We start from the raw sequence: 21,901 nt of genomic DNA, 5'->3' as shown, positions 1-21,901 counted from the left end.
AGAAAACAGGTGAGCGGTTGCTAGGGGTGGAAGGCAGCGTTGCCTAGAACTAGGTCCAACCCCTGTGGGCGGGGAATGGGGAAGTCGCAGTCCGTGGGCGGGTGGGTGATCACAACCGCCTCGGGGAACGTTTGCTGCGCTGCAGAGGGGAGGGGCAGCCTAGTGTGCTAGGGACTGAGGAGGAGACAGATCTTTTCTGCCGTTAATCTTGTAGTGGCAATGTTTAGTGCAAAAGTACTGACTTCAAAGCTGCATTCCCGCGAGCCTCCTCGTACCTGTCGCTTTAGTGTCCTTGTATAAATTCAGTTTTGGGCCATAGGCACAGCTCCCTCTCGCCTCGTGCTGCCCGATACTTCAGTTTGTGTCTGGGTCGCTGCCAACCCAGTCTGTTCATTGGCAGAATGGCGCTAATGGAGCTAGTGCACCCACTTTGTGCCTTTCAAGTTTACCGTCTCATTTAACTATCATTTTAAGTTTATAAGCTAGGTAGTGCTATCCTCATTTTATACATGGGACAACTGAGGTCCAGAGATTTATCAAGACCTATCTTGGGACTGGCATTGAGGTCCATCTTGTTAGCCTCAGTCACCTTCCCACCACCTGTTGACCTCAGCTGGTCGTCTCAGTGTGGCTTCTTACCTGTCAATGAGTTGATTCCCCATAAAACCATCTATGACTTTTTTGTGACTATTAGAGTTAATAAGTGAGTTCAACAAGGTTGCCGTATAGAAGGTTAATATGCAAAAATCAGTTTTATTTTTATATATCAGTAATGAACGATCCAAAATGAAATCAAGAAAACAATTCTATTTACAATGCACACCAAAAATGCTTATGAGTAGATTTAGCAAAAGAAGTGTAAGTTTGGTACACTAAATATTAGAGAACATCATTGGAAGAAATTAAAGATCTGAGTAAACAGAAAGATAACTTGTAAGCATAGATTTGAAGACTTAATATTGTTCTATGGCAGCACTCCCAAAAATTGATCTAAAAATTCAACAATCCCTGTCAAAATCCCATCTGTTTTTATTGCAAAAATTAACAGGATGATCCTAAAATTCACTTTGAATGTTCACTTTGGCAGCACATATACTAAAGTTGGAAGGACAGAGAGAAGGTTAGCTGGTCCCCGTGCGAGGGTGACACACAAATGTGTGAAGGATTACACATTTTAAAAAACTAAAGACAATTCATGTTAAAGACATGAGATCCAGAATAGAGAAAACAGTTTTGAAAAGAATAATGTTGGAGTACTTATCATTCTGATTTTAAAACTTACTTCAGCCTTGACTGGTGTGGCTCAGTTGGTTGGGCGTTGTTCCACAAACCAAAAGGTCGCCACTTGGATTCCAGGTCAGGGCACATGCCTGGGTTGTGGCTTTGGTCCCCAGTTGGGGTGTGTACCAGAGGCAGATAATCAATGTTTCTCTCTCACATTGATGTTTCTCTCCCTCTCTTTTCCCTTCCCTTCCCCTCTCTCTAAAAATAAATAAATCAATATTTATTGATTTACTTATTTTAAAAAAAACTACAAACCCACAATAATCAAGATAGACAAATTATCAATGGAATAGAATTAAGAGTCAAGAAATAGGAAGGTGGATCCCCCAAAACCGGAATTATCTTCTGGAGGACAGGCCCCTTGCAGTACAAGCTTCCCCTGCTAGGTGAGTATTCTAGGAACCCATCTGTATCAGTGTACCAGCTGGCATTGTTGTGAGAGGCTGTGTGTGTTAGATGTCAGTGAATTTTTTTTGAAGACTCTTTCAGCGCATCTGTCCATGTCACGATGGGTGACCTAACAAGCGCACCTGCCCACACCACGCTGAGTGTTTAGCAGTTTTTGACCCAAAATGGCATGATCCCTATACCCCGCCCACCCTATTCATCCAATCTCACCCCGAGTGACTTTTTTGTTTGTTTCCTGGAATGAAAAAAGGTCCTCAAAGGGAAACATTTTGCTGATGTGGAAGAGGTGAAACAAAAAATGGGAGAAAAGCTAAAAGGCATAAAAACTGATGAGTTAAAAAACTGTTTTGAGCAGTGGAAAAAAACAGCTCAGTAGGTATATTGCATCAAATAGGACTTTGAAGGTGACTGAAGTATAAACATGTAAGAATAAATACACAATTGTTAATAAATAAATTATGGGATTTTTTGGGTCTCTCCTTGTAAACTCATGCATTTATGGGTAGTTGATTATCAACAAGGGTGCCAAGACAAAGCAATGGGGGAAACAATAGTCTCGTCAACAAATGGTGCTGTGGCCTCTACGTGACACCATACACAAATGTAAGACCTAAAGTTATAGAAGTCTTAGAAGAAATTTTAAGCATAAATCTTCATGACCTTGGGTTAGACAATGGTTTCTTGGATATGACACCAAAAGTACAGCAACAAAAGAAAAACTAAATAAATTGGACATCATCAAAATTTTCAAATGTTGTTCTTCAAAGGACACCAACCAGAAAGTGAAAAGACAACCCACAGAATGGGAGGAAATACTTGCAAACCATATTTTGATAAGGGACTTGTATCTATAATATATAAGGAACTCTTAAAACATTATGTTTTTATTTTCATTTTATTTTAGAGAGAGGAGAAGGGAGGGAGAATGAGAGGGCAAGAAACATCGATGTGAGAGAGAAACATCAGCTGGTTGCCTTCTGCCTTCTGCAAGCACCCCGACAGGGTTAGAGAACAGAGCCTGCAAACCAGGCACGTGCCCTGACCGGGAACCGAATTGGAGACCTTTGGGTTTGCAGGAGGACGCCCAACCAACTGAACTATATGCTGGCCAAAACTATAAGGGACTTTTATAACTCAATAATAAAAAGATAAGTAACCCAATTTAATGGGCAAAGGACTTGAATAGAAATTTATTCAAAAAAAGATGTAAAAATAGCCAATAGGCACATTATGGGTATGCAAATCAAAACCACAGTGAGATACCCCTTCACACCCACTAGCATGTTCTAATTAAAAAGACACACAATGAATAGTGTTAGGAAAGATGCTGAGAAAATTGGTACCCTCATGCATTTTTAGTAAAACAGTACAGTGCTTTGGAAAACAGTTTGGCAGTTTCTCAATAGTGAAACATAGAGTTACCATATGACTCAGAAATTCTACTCCTAGGTCCATACCCAAGAGAACTGAAAAATCCATTCACACAAACACTTGTACATAAATGTTCATATCAGCATCATTCTAATAACCCGTAAGTGGAAAGAACTATAATGTTCATGAATGGATAAACAAAATGTAATATATCTATACAAGGGAGTATTTTTAAAAAGATTTTATTTATTTATTTTTAGAAAGAGGGGAAGGAGAAAGAGAGGGAAAGAAACATCAGGTGTCTCTCACACGTCCCCAACCAGAGGCCTGACCCACAACCCAGGCATGTGCCCTGACCAGGAATCAAACCCAGCGACCTTTCAGTTCCCGGGCCGGCACTCAATCCACTGAGCCAGCCAGCGTTCTATATCAGGGGGTATTATCCAGCTATAAATATGAATGAAGTACAGATACATCCTACATTGACAAACCTTAAAAACATTATGTTAAGTGAAAGAAGTTAGACACAAAAGGCCACGTATTGTATCACTCCGTTTATATTAAATGTCCAGAATTCAAATTCATGTAGACAGGAAATAGTGGTTGCTAAGGGCTGGTGGAGTAGGTAATGGGAAGTGACTGCTAAAGGGTATGGAGTTTTTTTGGGGGGGATGATAAAATGTTCTGGAATAGATAGTGGTGACAGTTTCACAACTTTGTGAATATACCTAAAACCACTGAATTGTTCACTTTAAAATGGTGAGCATTATGGAGTATGAATTATATCAGTAAAATGCAAGGAAAAGACAAAGATAGAATATAAATTAATAAAATAGATAAAGCTAAAATAGAGAAGATTAACAAAGTTCAAAGCTGGCTCTTTGAATAAGCTATTAAACTAGACAAACCTCTGGCAAAACTGATCAAAAAAATAAAGTTAAAATACAAGTAAACAATATAATTAAGGAAAATATGTAACCACAGACTCAGCAGAGATTTAAAAATAATAAGAATCCAACCCTGGCTGGTGTGGCTCAGTGGATTGAGTGCCATCCTGAGAACCAAAGGGTCACCGGTTTGATTGCCGGTCAGGACACATGCTTGGGTTGTGGGCAGGGTCCCCAGTCGGGGGCGTATGAAAGGCAACCACACATTGATGTTTCTCTCCCTCTCTCCCTTCTTTCCCCTCTCTAAAAATAAAAATAAATAAACAGTGGGTGCCACGCAGAGGGGACAGGTAACATGCAGTGTGACACGCAGCTTGCAGCGTGCATGGATTGTCCACCCTTGAATAAAGGCACGTCAGACATCCCAACAGCTCCGTGAATATTCTTCCATGTGTACGAATCCGATGAACCTTTCCGGCCCTGAATGGTCTCAACACACAGCCTCCTAACGACTTTGGGGTTTACTGTACGGTCAGTGGGAAGATACTGCCACGGGTGAAGCAGGAGACGGTTGAGCCATGTCTGCCCTGGGAAATAGCACCCTGGCCGCAGGGCGGTGGGGGACCGGGGAAGGGCGGGGAGTGCCCGCTCGAGCAGGAAGGGCGGTCAGGAAGCTGAGGCTGCCGCTCAGGGAGGGATAAAGAGAGCCTGCTCTGGGCTGGACAGGGTGGACCGAGGTGGCAAAAGGGTGCGGGACCAGAATTCAGCATCTGATTAAGCGTGGGGGAGAGGGAAAGGGAGAAGCCGAGTGGCCCCTGACTCCTGTGTGGGAGGTAGACTTATTCTCTAAGATGGAGAATCCCAGAGGTAGCAGGTTTGGAGGCAGCATGTTGAATTCACTTTTTTAAATTACGAAATACATGATATATACAAAATAATTGATGTCAAATGTACATAAACAATGGAGTGAATAATAAAATAATGCCCCAATTTGAGAAACAGAACATTAGCAACATCACTAAGTTTCCCTATTTCCTCCTTCCATCATATCTGTCTCACACCCCCAAAATACCAAACCCACAATTTTATATTTTTAAATTCATTACTTTTATTTTTCTCAAAAACTCAAATGGTTGTTTTATTATAAATATGCTTAGAGCCCTGGCTGGCGTGGCTCAGTTCATTGCGTCATCCCATAGACTGAAAGTCGTGAGCTCCATTGCTCGTCAGAGCACATGCCCAGGTTGATCCCTGGTCCAGGCGCCTACGAGAAGGAAGCTGGTCGATCTTTCTCTCTCACATTGATGTTTCTCTCTCTCTCTCTCCCTTCCTCTCTCTCTAAAAACAATGAAAAACATGTCCTTGGGTAAGGAAAAAATATATATATATTTATAAGCATATATATTTACATATATACTTATTAAAAATGTGCCAGTTAAAAAATCAAAAGGATTTGCTTGTTTAGTGCAAAACTGACTGCATTCCAGAGACAGCTGCCAATGTCTAGATCCCATCTCAACAACTGGCTCAACAAGAAAAAAAAAAAAGAAGAAGAAAAAGAAAAAACTTGCTCAAACCTTCTGCCCAGCCACTTGTCTCCCCCGTTGCTCTTAAGTGCACACCCCTACTGTTGTAACATGCCCCGTGGGGTCTGTTTCACTGGGCATGGCAACATGAACTTATGGACTCATTGAGATGCTGCAGTTTTTCTTCTCTTATCTGTTAACGGAGTAGATTGCGCAAATTAAATTTCTCATCTCTAACCTTGCACTTTTAGAATAAATCCAACTTGGGCACAGTGTGTTATTTATTTTATACATTACTAGATTCAGTTTACTGATAATGTGCTTAGGATATTTGCATCTATGTTAATGAACCTGTAGTATTTCTTTCCCATGCAGTCCCTATTAGCTTTTGGTGTCAAGCATGCTACCTTTATGACATATATAAAGGAAGTCGGAAGGACTTGTACAAGCGAGCATTATTTGTTCTTTGAGTGTTTGGGTAATCTTACTGGTGGAGCCGGATAGGCCTGGAGTTTCCTTTGCAATGAGATTTTGTGTACTGATTCAATTTGTTTAATATTATAGGACTAACCAGGATTTCTATTTCTACTCATTTTAATTTTGCTGAGTTTTATTTCTCTATAGGGACTTGTCTATTTTCATATAAACTTAAATATAAATATATAAAATTAATACATATTTTATATATAAAGTTGGCGTAAGGTTGTTTATAATAGCTTCATATTTTTTTATTGTCTAACAGGTATAGTTTTATCTTCTTTTTCATTCCTGTTATTAATTTTTGCTTTCTTTAAAAAAATTATTCTGAATTCTTGTTGCCAGAGGTTTGTCAATTTTATTGGTGTTATCAAAGAACCAAGTTATACTTTTTTCATTCTTTCCATTATGTTTTCTATTTAATTACTGCTCTATATTATTTTATTCTCTCTACTTTCATTAGATATATTTTTAAAACATTTTTTAAAATTTATTTTTAGAGAGAGGCAAAGGGAGGAAGAGAGGGAGAGAAACATTGGTCAGTTCCCTCTCACACGCCCCCAACTGGGGTCCTGGCCCAAAACCCAGGCCTGTGCCCTGGCTGCGGCTGAATGGGCAACATTTTGGTTCGCAGGCTGGTGCTCAATTCACTGAGCCACACCAGCCAGGGCTCATTAGGTATATACTTTTTCCTCCTAAGAGAAGACCCTTTAATATTTCTTATAATACTTGTTTGGTTGTGGTAAACTTCTTTAGCTTTTTCTTATCTGAGAAGCTCTTTATTTGACCTTTGTTTCTAAATGATCGCTTAGCTGGGTAGAGTAATCTTGGTAGTAGGTCCTTGCTTTCCATAAAATTTTTGTGTATTTTTATTTTTTAAAATTTATTAATTTTTTTTTTTGAGAGGGGAAGAGTGCGAGAAAGAGAGGGAAAGAAACATTGATGTGTGAGAGAAACTTCAAATGGTTGCCTCTTGTACATGCCCCAGCTGGGGAACAAGCCCACAACATAGGCATGTGCCCTGATTGGGAGTCACACTGGCGACCATTTGGTTTGCAGGATGATGCCCAACCAATTGAGCCACACACGTCAGGACAAATTGCTGTATATTTTTATTTTTTTTTTGAACGGATGTTTTTGTCGTTGTTAATTTTAGAAAGAGGGAAAGAGTGAGGGAGAAACATGGACCAGTTACCTCCTGTATGCGCCTCAACAGGGGATCAAACCTGTAACCCAGGTATGTGCCCTGACCGGGGATGAAACCTACAAACTTTTGGTGAACAAGAGGACACTCCAACCAATTGAAACACCTGTCCAGGGCTGCTGTATATTTTTGAAATCACCATGTAAGCACACCCTTTCCTTCTAGTAATGTGTTTAACCTAAAATTAATTTTTTTTCTGATACTAATATAGCTACCCAAACTTTCTTTTAGCATTTGCCTGATGTTTTTCTATCCTTATATACCCAGACTGTTTATATCCTTGTGTTTTACGTGTATCTTTTATAAATAGCATTCAGTGCTAATATATAACTTCATAAGTAGTATATTAGCTCAGTATAAATTATCTGGTGATAAATGTGGTAGGCAGGATAATGACCTCTCAAAGATGTCCATATCTCAGTTATTGGAACCTGAGAACATATTATCTGACATGGCAAAAGGGACTGTGCATATAAGGAAATTGATATGGCCCTGGCTGGTGTGGCTCAGTGGGTTGAGCACTGGCCTGCAAACGAATAGGTCTCTGGTTCAATTCCCAGTCGGGGCACATGCCTGGGTTGTGGGCCAGGTCCTCAGTTGCCGGCTTGTGAAAGGCGACCTATTGGTGGTGTCTCTCTCACACATCGATGTTTCTCTCCCTCTCTTTCTCCTTCCCTTCCGCTCTCTCTAAAAATAAATATAAAAAAAAGAAATTGAGATGGAGGAGAGTATTCTAGATTATTTAGGTGAGCCCAATTTAATCACGAGGGTCTCAAAAGTTCACATACTGTATGATCCCATTTATATAATATTCTTAATGTGACAAGATTACGAGATAGAGAACAGGTCCATGGTAGCCAGGGGCAGGGGCAAGGAGTAGGGGTGACTCTTAAAAGGAAAACACAGGGAAAGGGAACACTGTGAGGATTGTCATCCTGACTGAGGTGGTGGTTACACCAGTCTATGCATGGAATAAAATCTATAGAACTAGATGCCAAAACTTTTACGTAAGGGCTTGTAAAAGCTAGTAAAATCTGAATAAGAGCTGTAGTTTTGTTGTACCAATGTGAGTTTCCTGATTCTAACTGTATTGTAGTTATGCAAGATGTTACCATTGGGGGAAGCGGGGGGAAGGGGACACAAAAAATTTCCCTACTTTACAAGTAACATCTGTATGTCTAAATTCTTCCCCAATAAAAAAGTCAAAAAAAGACACTGCCGGGCAGGGGCCTGAAGCCCACTCAGGGTTAAGACAGGCTCCTCTGTGCCCCACTACTGGTCCCTAGACTTACATAAGGTGGAGGGAAGGGGAGAGGCAGAACACACAGCTGGTCTGGGAGTTCATTCAGTTTTACGGAGCACCTGCTCTGCGTCAGGTTCAGTCCAGAAACATAGGACCCCTGGCTGACGCTTCAGCTTGGGGCCTGGGCCAGGCAGCCAGGCTGAAACGTGGCTCTCCACTCACTGGCTGTGGCTGGCAGTAAGTTATGTTAGCTCTCAGAAGTAACCCGACTCTGTGTTTTAGCTGCTGTTGGTTTCATTTGTAAAATGAGGCTATTAATAACACTCCATGTAGTTGTGAGGAACACGTGAGCTGATTCAATATTATGGTCTCATTAGTATTCTTTTAAAAAATATTTTATTAATTTATTTTTAGACAGAGGGGAAGGGAGGGAGGGAGAGAAGCATCAATGTGTGGTTGCCTCTCACGCACCCCCTACTGGGGACCTGCTTGCAACCCAGGCATGTGCCCTGACCAGCAACCCTTTGGTTTGCAGGCTGGCACTCAATCCACTGAGCCACACCAGCCAGGGCTTATTATTATTTTTAGAGAGAGGGGAAGGGATGGAGAAATAGAAAGAGAGAAACATCTATACAAGAAAGAAATATTGATTGGCTGCCTTTTGTATGTGCCCCAACCAGGGACCAATCCTACAACCCAGGCATGTGCCCGACTGGGAGCTGTACTGGGTACATTTAGGTTTATTGAATGAGGCCCAACCAAGCCACACTGGCCAGAGCCAATTATAGCCACTTTAATAAGTTTATAGGGGTTGCTCTGGAGGTTGCTAAGATCACTGCTTCCTTTCTGGAGAAGGCCAACAACAAATGCATGAGGAAAACACACACACACACACACACACACACACACACCCAACCCCCCACCCCCCGCCCAGAGTGGCCTGATGGAGACCAGGTGGTTAGGGATGGCCTTGCTAGCCTCAGGGAGCATGGAAGGTGGCCACAGGGAGACCATGAAACCCAGAGAGCCTAGAGAGATGGAGACATAAGACCCAAGCACAGGAAAGAGTCAGTCCAGAAAGAATGAGAGACCAAGAGATTCAAGATACCTACGGAGACTCAGAAACCCAGAGATCTGAAAACATCCAGAGACCGAAAGAGATCCAAAGGCCTAGAGAGACCCAAACACCATGGAGACCGAAATTCAGAGACCCAGGGTAAGCAAGAGATTCAGAGGTGCTTATATTGACTGGGACTGAGAGGGACACAGAGAGGCCCCCACCAGCAGTGAGAAACATAGACCCGGGGATACTGAGAGACCCAGAAACACTGAGAATCTCTAAGACACAGAGAGACCAGGAGACCCAAAGATACCCGGAGACTCAGAGAGATCAAGAGATTAAGAAACCCAGACACCAAGAGAGGCTGAGGGACACAGAGAGACACGGAAAGGGAGGGGCAGGCCGTAGGGGTGAAAATCCACACTGGCAGCCCGAGACCAGGGGCGCAGCCCGAGACCAGGGGCAAAGCAGAGACGGTGCCGTCGGCCAACCAGGGAAGAGCAGTCACGTCACAGGAAGGAGTCTGCCTCTGGGCCCAGAGCACACCTGGCCCTGGGCCGGCCACCACCTGGGCTAGCCCACATTTCCTTCATCCTTCTTTCAAGTGTCAGGAGGTTGGGTTCTGGAGGTTCAGCTCACCCTCTCGAAATGCAGATGAGAACCACAAAACCTACTTCACAGCGCCAACCCCACGATGGCTTGTGACTTGAGCCCACTTCTGTTGCCAGCAGTGGCAGGACTTTTCTTTTTCTTGTTTTTAACTGTATTTTTTTAATTACCATAAGTTTATTGGGGTGACATTGGTTAAAAAAATATGGAACGCTTCATGAATTTGCATGTCATCCTTGTGCAGGGACCGTGCTAATCTTCTCTGTGTCATTCCAGTTTTAGTACATGTGCTGCTGGGGTGAGCACAGAGGCAAGACTTTGAGATCAAATTATTCAACTTCTTCACGGGTCTCCATTTCTGTCAAATACATACGTTTTTTAAAAAGATTTTATTTATTTATTTTTAGAGAGAGGGGAAAGGAGACAGAGAGGGAGGGAAACATCAATTGGTTGCCTCTCATACACATCCTGACTGGGGAGCTGGCCCACAATCCAGGCACGTGCCCTGACCCAAATTGAACTGGCGACCTTTCCCTTTTTGGGACAATGCCCAACCAACTAAGCCACTCGCATCAGGGCAATTAAATACATATTTTAAGTCACCTGTTACTACCTCACACTTGCTAGGATGGCTACCATTAACAAAACAGAAAATAACAAATGCTGGCAAGAATGTGGAGAAATGAGTCCTAGGTGGTGTGGCTCAATGGATTGAGCGCTGGCCTGAGAACTAAAGCGTCCCGGTTGGATTCCCAGTGTAGGGCAAGTCCGAGTTGCAGGCCAGGTCCCCAGCAGGGGGCGCGCAAGGTGCGACCGCACATTGATGTTTCCTTCTCTCCCTGGCTTCCCCTCTCTAAAAATAAATAAACAAAATCTTTAAAAAAAAAAAAAAAAAAAAAGTGTGGAGAAATGAGAACCCTGTGAACTGTTTGTGGGAATGTAAAATGGTGCAAAAGCTGGGGAAAACAATATGACGTTTCCTCAAAAAATTAAAAATAGATCCGGAAATTCCACTTCTGGGTATATAACCCAAAGTATTGAAACAGGATCTTGGGGTACTTGTACATCCGTGTTCATAGCAGCGCCAAGGTATGAAAACAATCCTCGGTGTACATCGATGGACGAATGGATAATCAAAACGTGGCATAGACATAGAATCAGTATTATTTAGCCTTAAAAAGGAAGAAGGTTCTGACAAATGCTACCGCACGAGTGGACCTGCGGCCATTAGGCTAAGTGAAATGAAAGTCATAAAAAGACAGATATTGTCTGATTCCACTTATGTGAGGTACCCAGAGAGAAAACAGAACGGCGGCACCAGGGACTGGTGGAGGGAGAGTAAGCAGTTTGTGATTCCTGGGCATAGAGATCCCGTTTTGCAAAACGAAGAGCTCTGGAGATAAATGGTGGTTGTTGGTTTCACAATATGAATGTACTTAAACCCACTAAACTTGAAAATGATTATGGTAGTAAATTTTATGTTATCTGTATTTTACAAAAAAGAGGAAAAAGTCCCTAGTCAAACGTGGAAAATAACGTAGGCGCTGGCTGTCCCATAGGATTGTGGACAAAGTCAGTGAGCCAGTGAAGACAGGAAGCTGGAAAGAAGGCTGCGGGTGGGAGGGCGCGAGGTGGAGTGGCAGAGCCAGGGCGGGGCGGGGGCAGCTTGGTGGCTTTGGGCAAAGGCCTCCTCCGCCAACCTGGAGCCACCGGTCAGGCTCTCCCCACTGCAAAGGATCTTGGGAAGACGATGTGGCCGCTGAGAATTCTCACGGCAGGACAATGCCGTCTCTGGCTCCCAGGTTTTGGGATTCCTGGATCTGAAGAAAATACAGACACATCCCGCGACCCTGCCCCGGCAAGGCACAGTCGGAGGATTTTAACTTACCCATCAGTCACTCGGCACAGCCCAGGCCTCATTTCCGGCGTGCGCCTTGACTCCACATTTGTAGAGGTGGGGACGGTCCCGACCACCTTTCAGGCCATGGGGTCCAGCTGGTCTGCCTTCACCCCTCTTTGTAGGTGATGAAGCTTTGGAGAAGATTTTACCTTGGGCAGCTGGTGGAGCCTGGATTTACCCCAGGTCGAGGTGGGAACGGGCCCAAAGCCCCACCCCCGGGAAGAGGTCTGATTGGTGGAGTGCTGTGGGCGTGGCAGCTGTCAGGCTATATAAGGGCAGTGCTGGCGGCTGCTAGTTACGCTGTAGGTAATCCCTGAGCTCAGGTGAGGCTTCTGGAGCGTGGAGGGAGTCTGGTCTGCCCGTGCGGTCCTAGATGGAGGCTCTCCCGTTGACTGGTTGACTGCGGGGTGGGGGATGGCACCTTCTCCTGAGTCCCTCAGGCGGCGTCTTTCTCTGTAGCTTGGAATATTTGAAATGGCCCCAAGGTTTTGTATAATAACATCCCTCTTTCTGGGCCTCAGTTTTCCTTCCGTGAAGTAAGGGGGTTGGCGGTTCTGTAAAGTCTGCCTCCTTGGAGCATGCTGGGGGGCGATTATGAGTGATGGGGGCGGCAAGAGGAGCAATCAATCTCTAGCTTTAGAGGTCAGGCAGTCTTCACTTTTGGGCGGCCATGAGTCTTCCGCACTTGTTTCCGTGTTTGTGAAATGGATCTTTGGTTATACCTACCAACCGGGATGAAAAAGATGATGCCCTTAAAGCATTTAGCACAGCCCCAGGCACTTAGGGCCCCCTCAGTGGTGCCTGCTGCTGCTGTCCTTACTCTTGGCCCAGGCTGGAGTGGCAGGGTTGGGCGCCAGGAGCTGCTGCTTCTCTGGCCTCCCCACCCTCCGAGCCTCCCAGTTTGCTTCTGTCCCCAGCCCCCGAGTCTCCATCTTCATCCCCCACCTGCTGGAGAGCCTCTCTCCGACCAGCCTCACCAACCCCTTCAACCTGTGGGGGAGAGGGGACAGGTGCTAAGAAGTGGGGCTCCTTTCTCTACAGGGCACCCATCCCCTCCCCACCCCACCCGCCCCCCCATCCCCTATGAGATGAGTGAAGCCCAAGACCCTGCCCATGTGGTTGCCACCCAGGTGAAGCTGTGGGGCTGGAGCCATCCAGACGGGGGCAGCAGGGCTGTCTGCTTCCGCCAGCACCAGGAGCTCCAGGCCTTTCTCAGCCTCCTGGGTAAGCTGGCTTGGGGCTGGCAAGGGAGGGGGCTGTGAGGACCAAGTCTTAAACAGACGTGGGACATGGGATCGCAAACTGCCTGCTCAAGGGTCTGTAGTCTCCGTCCCTTCCCTTCTGAGGTGACCCTGGTTTGGCAGGTTGGGGGACAAGGGTTGTGCCAGAAAGTGGGTGCAGTGGATGCTTCCCTTGTCTTGTGGGAGGCGGGTGGTAACCCCCGTCTACCATTTCTCCTCTCTACCCCCAGAGCACAGTCTCCTTCAGGAATTCCTCTCCAGAGACCCCTGTTTCCAGATTTCAGATAAAGTGAGGGGACATAGTGTGGGTAGAAGCTGGGGTCACTCGGGGAAGGCTGAATTAGTGGGCCTCTTGGGCTGCTAATTCATTGCGTCCCCTTGTCTGGTGGAGGGAGCACCTGCCTTTTTAACCCTTGTCTCTGCCTACTGCTCTTCACATTTTACCCCAGTTTTTCTTATTTTTTTTAAATTGGAAGTAAATTTTATTTTATTTTATTTTTGAATTTTTCAATTTAAATTTATTTTTCACCCCAGCTTCCCTAACCCCCGCCAGAACTCCCTTGGGTGCAAACGGGCCTGGCTCAGTCCGCACCCCCGGTGCCTGACTAGAACCTCCCCCCTTCTGTGTCCGCAGTATCTCCTGGCCATGGTGCTGGTCTACTTCCGGCGTGCCAACCTGAAGCTCAGCGAGTACACCTGCAGCAACCTGTTCTTGGCACTGTGAGCGTCCCCGGTGGGTGGTGGAGACACTTGCTCTGAGGTGTGGGATGGGACAGGGCAGACGCTTAGAGCCTCTGCCCGCCCCCCACCTCTGTGGCCAGGTTCCTTGCAAATGACATGGAGGAGGACCTGGAGGATGCCAAATGTGTGATTTTTCTATGGGCCCTGGGCAAAAACTGGCATAGTCAGGTGGCAGACTTCCTGCGTCGGAGGGACCAGCTGTGGGCGAGGATGGGCTTCCGGGCTGTTGTGAGCCGCCAGTGCTGCGAGGAGGTGAGGCCCCGATGGTGTCCTGGGGAGGGAGAGAGGCTGGCCCTCCCACCGCAGTCACTGTTTCCTCCACGCCCACCAGGTCATGGCCGAGGAGCCGTACCACTGGGCCTGGACTCGGGAGCGGCGCCCCCACCACGGCGGGGCTCAGAGGAGCTGCCCAAAGGCCCGGGGTCCCCTCCCCCCGGGCCCCGGCCTCTCACCGCCCTACTGTTCCCTCTGCGGTGTGCCCTCGCTCTACAGCCACTGTTGCCACCAGTCCCGCCTCTTGCCGGTCTTACCCAAGTGTCCTTCCCCCAACCCTGAGTGGTACTGCCTGCCTTCCCACGCTTGTCTCTCAGTGGCTGAAGACCCCTGGGGTGTGGGCTTCCTCATGGTCCTGCCCCCCCAGCTGCATCTGGAGCCAGGCACCTACACCCTCCACAGTGAGTTGGGGACAGGAGATGGCGGGGCGTGGGCTCAGGAGCCTGGGAGGCAGGTGTGGGGCCTGACAGAGTGAGAGGAAGAGACACCAGGACCCAGGACGCGGGGCCTGGGGAGCAGCTGGTCTGGGCCCGTGTCCCAGCGCTGCCACCTCCTGGCTGTGTGAGCTTGGCAAGTTTGCTCCCTGAGCCTCTGTCTGTCCCTCTTGCCCCAGTCCTCCCGGAGCCTCCCTCGATGCCCTAGACGCCGACCCTCGCAGGCGAAGAGCAGCCCGCCCACCTGCCTGCTGACCCCACGCTCCCCGGGCGCGGCCCTGGCCTCCTGTCGTGTTGGCCTCAGGCTGCCAGTGCTGCCCAAGCCCCCTGCCCCCCCCCCAACCTGCAACTTGTACCCACTCTAATAAACTCGTGTCCCCAGGACACCGACTGTGCTCAGGCCCTGGCCTAGCTCCTTGACCCAGGGTTGGGGTGGGGAAGGCGCTCGGGGCGAGGGTTCCTGTCACGTTTAGATGTCATTGGTTGAGACCCACGAACACAACAGGTTCTGTAATAGCTCTTCTCCTTCCCATTGCTGGCCAGTCATGCCTAGCCAGCCTCAATTTCCCTTCTATGACATGGCTCACGGATGATGAGATCCACACAGTGTAGACGGGATGGCACGAGAGGAGGTCTGCGCAGCCCTTAGGAGGGCCTGGAGCAGACTGGACTGAAAAGGCTCAAATGGGAAACAGCTCTACACGAGGAATGCCTGTGGGGCCATGTCTTTTAGGGATTAGGTTTTTGCCCTGGGCTGCAGTCAAATACAATGGAGCTATTATAGAACACCCCCTCCCAAAAATGTTGCAGGTTAATGAAGGTGTCCGGAAGGCTTTCCAGAGAAGGTGGGATTTGAACTGGGCCTTTGACAATGTCAGCTTTGCCCATGAGGTTGGCGGGTGGGGGTGCTTATGAGGAAGGGTATTCTTAGAAAGACAGTCCAGAGTAATGATTAAGTCTTGGTGTCTGGTGCCAGACATCTTAAGCGCAAATTCCTGCTTCCTGTATGAACTTGAAATATTATTTAATCCCTTCCATTGCCTCATCTGTAAAATGGGTATTATGCTAAAATGGGCGTTGAATGAGTTAATCCTAGAAAAGTTTAGGACTGTGTCAAGATAGAGCTGACCCTCACAGGTGTGGCTCAGTGGATTGACCACTGGCCTGGAAACTGAAAGGCTGCCAGTTCGATTCCCAGTCAGGGCACATTCCTGGGTTGCGGGCCAGGTCCCTGGTTGGGGGTGTGCGAGAGGCAACCAATCAATGTTTCTCTCACACAATGATATTTCTCTCCCTCTCTGTTTCCCTTCCTTCCCCTCTTTCTGAAAATAAATAAAATCTTAAAAAAAAAAAAAAAGGGAGAGTGGAGCTCAAATGTGTTACAAGTACAAGAGGAGAACTCTGCCTACAGAGAGGCTGGGGGGTCGGGTGTCTTCGGGGCTGGAACAGAAGATGGAGAGAGTCCCTGGCCCAGATGGCGCAAAATAGGGACATGATTCTCCTGGTAAGAAAACCTGGAGGCTGCCGGCATTAGGAGCCAAGGCAAGGACTACAAAGCATTGGTTTTTCAAATAGGCGATATATTCACATGTACATTTTGAATTTTGAACCAAAAGCCACCTCCTATTCCTGACTCTTAGCCCCCTGGCTCTTGTCCCTGGAAGCAATGACAGTAATAGCTTATATCCTCCCAGAAAGGAATCCAAACCTACATTACCAAATGTGATGTGATAAATAATATATACATTTGGCCTTTGCCCTGGTTCCTGGCGCAGAGCTCCTTAAACCCTTGGAATTTCCTGAGTCATAGGAGAAAAGAGTCAGTCCCCTTTGGACCACACCTGAGTGTATGCTAATGAGTGACTTAGGGTGGGGCTGGTCATCAGGAAGATCTCCGCTCTCACCCAGTGCCCCGACTCACCCCCCCTCCCCTGCCGCCCCCTCCCCTAACCTGTGGAGGGACTGGGGATTCAGAGAGTCTGGGTTGGAGGACACAGGTGCTGGGCCCGGGGCTGAGCTGCAGAGGGCGCAGGAGCTCTGTTCCCCTTCCCCCTCAATTCCTTACTCCATGCGTCTCTCCGATTTGGCTGCTCCCGAGTTGTATCCTTTTTAATAAACTGGTAATAGTAAGTAAAGCACTTTCCTGAGTCCTGTGAGTCTAGTACTAAATTCTCAAACCTGAGGAGGGGTTCGTGGCCCCCTCACATTTGTGGTTGGCCAGACAGTGGGGGTCGCCTGGGCATCCCATTTGTGGCTGGACTTGTGTGGGGCAGAGTCCTTAACCTAGGGGGGTCTGTGCTCACTCCAGGAATTGGTGTCGGAATTGAGTTGAACTGTAGGCACCCAGTGGGTGTTGCAGAGGTGGAGAATTGGTTGGGAAGGAAAACCACATGCATCTGATATCTGGGGGAAAAACACGTTTGGTACAAGAAGTGGTGTGAGGAAAGAGACCACACCAAGTATGCAGATGTGTTGCACCCCTTTTTTTGTTTTTTATTTTTTAAAAAGATTTTATTTACTTATTTTCAGAGAGAGGGTAAGGGAGGAGAAAGGGAAACATCGATTGCTTGCCTCTTGCACACCCCCAACTGGGGACCTGGCCCACAACTCAGGCGTGACCAGGAACCAAACCAGTGGCCCTTCTGTTTGCAGGCTGGTACTCAATCCACTGAGCCACACGAGCCAGGGCCCCATGAAAAACAACAACAACAACAACAACAACAACAAAAACCCAACAAAAACCCCCACTCAAATAGAAGAATTCCTTGCATCCTCTTGTGTACTTATCAACATTTTTAAAATGGTCCCTTAACCATACATCCCTTTTGACAGCTGTATAGTGCTCCTCTTTAGAGATGTACCATAACTTGTTCCTTATTGATCAGCATATAAGTTGTTTTGAGATTTCTGCTGTTACACACAGTACTACAGAGTGTCACTAAGACTTTGTAAGGACACTGTTTTTCAACTGTAAAAATATATCTGTGGGTTGAATACGTAAAAGAATTGTTCAGCAAAAGCCAAGCCAAAATTGTCTTTTCGATGATTTTTGCCAAACGTTCTTCTATGGAGGTTATGCTCACACTGACTCCCACCTCCACAGTGCATGGGAAGGCTGTTTTCCAGAATACTCTCCAATAGGGGATGTATCTGATTTAAAATACACACACACACACACACACACACACACACACACATATATATATATACATTTATTTATCCTTTTTTTTTTTTAGAGAGGGAGAAGGGAGGAAGAGAGGGAGAAAAGCATCCATTGGTTGCCTTTCACATATGCACCAACAAGGGACTGAACCCCCCAATCCAGGCATGTGCCTTGACCAGGAATCAAACTGGAAACCTTTCCCTTTGCAGGAAAATACCCAACCCACTGAGCAGCATCAGTCAGGGCAGGTACCTGATTTTTAATTTTGGCCTGATTTTAAATTTTATTAAAAATTATTAATTTTTTAATAAGAGGAAAACGGTCTCTTGGTGAAATTTAAATTTGTATTTCTTTTTCTTTTGACTTTGAGCATTGTTTCATATGTATAAGGGCTGTTTGTCTTTTCTGTGAACCACCTTTGTCTTTGCCCGTTTCTCTGCTATTTTTGGTTTCTGACTGACATATAAAGGTTTGAAGGAAAAATAGGCCTTCAAGATGTAAACTGTGTTTGCTTCAGTTTATCATTTTGACTTCACTGTACAGATTTTTAAATATAGTAAAATCAATTTTTGTGAGTTTTGTGTCATAGTTAAAAAGACCTTTTCCAGCCCTGACCAGTGTGGCTCAGTTGGGTGGCCACTGTCCCACAAAGGGAAAGGTTGCCGGTTTGGATGGCTGGATTCTCAATCAGGGCACACGCCTGGGTTGTGGGTTCGGTCCCCGGCCGGGGTCTGTACAAGAGGCAACCAATCGAGGTTTCTATCACTTTAATGTTTTTCTCCCTCCCTTTCCCTCTCTCTAAAAATGAATAAATAAAATCTTAAAATAAAATGAAAAGAATTTTCCCACACTGAGATAACTAAAAAATCTTTTCCTTAGCTCCTGGTTGTATTTTTGTTTTCATTTTTTATATTTAAATCTTGGGTACATCTGTAATTTATTGTATACAAAATTTCTTCCATTTTCCTAATGGTTTTTATTGAAACCCTCATCTTTTATTAAGGCATAGTTGGCATACAATAAATTACATACACTTAAAATGTACATTTTTGTTTTGACATGTATATACATGTATCCATAAAATAATTACCATAATCCAGATTGCCCATCACCCATTTAATTTTCCTCAGGCCCCTAGATAATCCCGCCCTCCCGCCCTTTCCCATCTGCCAGCCTCCCCTAGGCAACCACTGATCTGCTTGCTTTCTGCCACTGAATTGGCATCCTTTTTCTAGAATTTTCATTTAAGTGGAATTACATAGTGTGTACTCTTATCTGGCTTCTTATACTCGGTATACATTATTCTGAGATTCAGCCACTATTGTTCCTTTTTATTATTGCTGAGTAGAATTCTATATCACATATATACCTCAATTTGTTTAACCATTCACAACTTGTTGATGAACATTCAATTGTTCCTACTTTGGGCCGTTACAAGTAAAACTACTAGGAATATTCATGCACAAGTCATTATGTGGACATGTGCCTTTATTCCTCTTGGGTAAATGCCTAGGAGTAGAATGGCTGGGTCATATGGGAGGCATATGTGCAGGGTTTTTGCTCTTTTTTAAAGATGGACTTTATTTTTCAGAGCAGTTTTAGGTTTACATAAAAATTGCTCAGAAAGTACACAGAATTCCCATATACTCCCTCTCTCTACTGCAGTTCCTTCTGTTATTAACATCTTGCAATACTGCAGTGTATTTGTTACAATTGATGAATCAATATTGATACATTATTACTAACTAAAACCCACAGTTTATATTAGGATTCACTCTTAGTATTTTGTACATCATATGAGTTTGACAGATGTATAGTGTCCTGTATCCACCATCACAGTATCATACAGAGTAGTTGCACTGCCCTAAAAATGCCCTGTGCTCCCCTATTCATTCCTCCCCTGAACCCCTGGTGACCTCTGATCTTTTTACTCTCTCTAGTTAGGCCTTCACCAGAAGGTCAAATAGTTGAAATCATACAGTACGTAGTTTTTCATACTGGCTTCTTTTACTTAGCAATATGCATTTGAGGTTCCACCATCTTTCTGTAGTTTAATAGCTCGTTTCTAATTATTGCAAAATAAACATATTTAACTTTTTAATAAATTGACAAACTCTTTTCCAAAGTGGCCATATTGTTGTGAATTCCCACCAGCAGCCTATGAGAGTTCTTGCTCCTCCACAGCCTTGCAAACACTTGGTATGATGATCGGCCTTTTTCATTTTAGCCATTCTAGCACACGTGTAATGGCGGTCCTAATTTGAATTTGTGTCTCCCCAGTGAGTAATGTGTTGAACAGTTTGTCATATCTTATTTGCTTTGATTTTCACATATCTTGAGTGAGATGTCTGTTCATCCTTTTGCCCATTTATTTATATATTCTAAATATGAGCCTTTTCAGATTATTTTTCTTTACAATTATTTCCTCCTAGTTTGTGGCTTTTCATTTTCATGAAAGTACCTTGTAAAGAACAAGTATTTTATTTTGATGATCAATTTTTTTCTTTTATTGTTTGTCTTTTATGTGTCATATTTAAGAAATGTTTGCCAATCCCAAGATCATTAAGGTTTTTCCTGTGCTTTCTTCTAGAAGTTTTATAGTTTTAGGGTTTACATTTAGGTGTATAATCCAGTGTGAGTTATATTTTGAGATGGTGTATCCTACACATTTATCAAGTCCATCTCTTTCTGTCTTGTGCCCCTCACCTCCCTAGTTTGAGACACGATCCTCTCTCCCTAGTCTTTTGTCTGGACTCCCTGCTTCCTCACTCACCCAACCCACTCCCATGCATCCCCCTTCCTTGTTTATACAAATCTGACCTCAAGCAGAATAAAATCTAAACTCCCCCGGTCTACCCAGCCCTACCAAACACTTCCCTTCCTCTCTCCATCTCTGCTCAAGCAGCACTAAGCATATTTCTAGTTCTCCGCTGTCCCAAGGCGATCTCCCCCTCTCCTGCCCTAACTCCCTGCATCTGACTTGCCTTCTCGTGACTCCTGCACTAGATAGGACTTCCATTATGCACTTCCTTAGCACCAGCTCTTCTTCCAATTAACTAGGGGATGACAGTGAGTGAATGCCTGCGTCCTTCAGAGGGGGCTGAGGCCACGGGTCTTCATCCTCTCATGCCCAGGCCAACACAGTGCCTTGGACACATGTAAAAGGTGGTCGGTGCCCATTTGGTGAACAATGGAACGCAGTCAGGAAGTGTGACAGGTCTGTGAAAGTGATTCTGGGGACTGTGGATTGGACCAGAGCGCTTTGGCTTGGCAGGCGGGGTGACCTTTGCTACCCATCCAGAGCATCTTCCTCTCCGCGGTCCCTGCGATCCAGCCACAAGAAATACCTAGCGTTTCCCTCACCAGCACAGGTCGCCAGCCTCTGGACCTCTGCACCTGCGGTTCTAGGAACACCCTCTCCCGCACCTCATTGCTGAGTTCACTCCGACTTCTCCCTCAGGACTCAACTTCCTTAATCCCCCAAACTGGGCCAGCAGAGCCCCCTCCCCCAGCAGGGGCTCCTCTGCCTTAGCCAGGGGTCTCTGCTGCGCAAGGACCTGCCAAAAGGGTTTAGTCACGGTTGGACACATAAATGCTGAGTGGTGACAAAGGACCCGGGAGCTGGTTCCAGCCCTGACTCACCAGGAGAGCTCAGCAAGTCACACCCAATCAAGCTTCAGTTTTCCTCATTTTTGAAGAGGGAGTGACAGTAGGGTCAGATTAGATGAGTGGCTCTTAGCCTTCTTGGGGTCAAGGGTCCTAAAATCCTACGAGAGCTGTGCACTGTTTCCCCCATAAAATGCTTGTGTATACACCCCCTAAGAGCTGCAGCAGCTGCTGGGCTGGGGCCTCGAGGCTAGTGAAGGGACCTGAGCAGAGGGATCCCCGCAGTCACCGTCTCTCCAACTTCTTCACGTTTCTTCAGCTGCTCGCAGTTCCAGAGGCAGGATCTCCGGGTCCTGGGTGGGCCTGCGTCCTGATCGCAGCCTCTGCCGCCCCCTACTGGGTAAGATGGCACATGGGCGCGCCCAGGAGGATGGGCCGAGGTCCAGGAGGAAGGGCGGGGATGCCCACCTCTCG

General features: G+C 45.8%; 1 protein-coding gene and 2 non-coding genes across 3 annotated transcripts; 2 read left to right on the top strand and 1 right to left on the bottom strand.

The window, feature by feature from the left end:
• The first annotated feature begins 1,073 nt into the window (after nucleotides 1-1,073).
• LOC129068654 (U6 spliceosomal RNA) lies at nucleotides 1,074-1,177 on the top strand. The gene has a single exon (XR_008528930.1). It is a non-coding gene; the product is annotated as a U6 spliceosomal RNA (small nuclear RNA).
• Nucleotides 1,178-10,268: 9,091 nt separating this feature from the next.
• Nucleotides 10,269-10,375, bottom strand: LOC129068671 (U6 spliceosomal RNA). The gene has a single exon (XR_008528947.1). It is a non-coding gene; the product is annotated as a U6 spliceosomal RNA (small nuclear RNA).
• Nucleotides 10,376-13,057: 2,682 nt separating this feature from the next.
• On the top strand, nucleotides 13,058-14,866 carry SPDYC (speedy/RINGO cell cycle regulator family member C). Its single transcript, XM_054570614.1, has 6 exons — nucleotides 13,058-13,193; nucleotides 13,441-13,499; nucleotides 13,845-13,930; nucleotides 14,032-14,203; nucleotides 14,283-14,625; nucleotides 14,838-14,866. Exons 1-6 carry the CDS (start codon nucleotides 13,058-13,060, stop codon nucleotides 14,864-14,866), a joined length of 825 nt encoding a protein of 274 aa, XP_054426589.1.
• The last annotated feature ends 7,035 nt before the right edge of the window (nucleotides 14,867-21,901 follow it).

This window comes from Pteronotus mesoamericanus, unplaced genomic scaffold, assembly GCF_021234165.1.
Source record: "Pteronotus mesoamericanus isolate MK-2021 breed Mesoamerican mustached bat unplaced genomic scaffold, CSHL_Meso_final contig_214, whole genome shotgun sequence".
Lineage (NCBI taxonomy): Eukaryota > Metazoa > Chordata > Mammalia > Chiroptera > Mormoopidae > Pteronotus > Pteronotus mesoamericanus.
Note: the sequence above shows the minus strand (reverse complement) of the source record. Positions and strands in the feature narration are given on the sequence as shown.

What these genes read in the sequence shown, in the direction of transcription:
- SPDYC (XM_054570614.1), top strand. Translation starts at nt 13,058, where the DNA reads ATGAGTGAAGCCCAAGACCCTGCCCATGTGGTTGCCACCCAGGTGAAG. An exon ending in GTTTCCAGATTTCAGATAAA is followed by an intron (nt 13,500 to 13,844) that starts GTGAGGGGACAT and finishes CTGTGTCCGCAG; the next exon opens with TATCTCCTGGCCATGGTGCT. An exon ending in AGGCACCTACACCCTCCACA is followed by an intron (nt 14,626 to 14,837) that starts GTGAGTTGGGGA and finishes CTCTTGCCCCAG; the next exon opens with TCCTCCCGGAGCCTCCCTCG.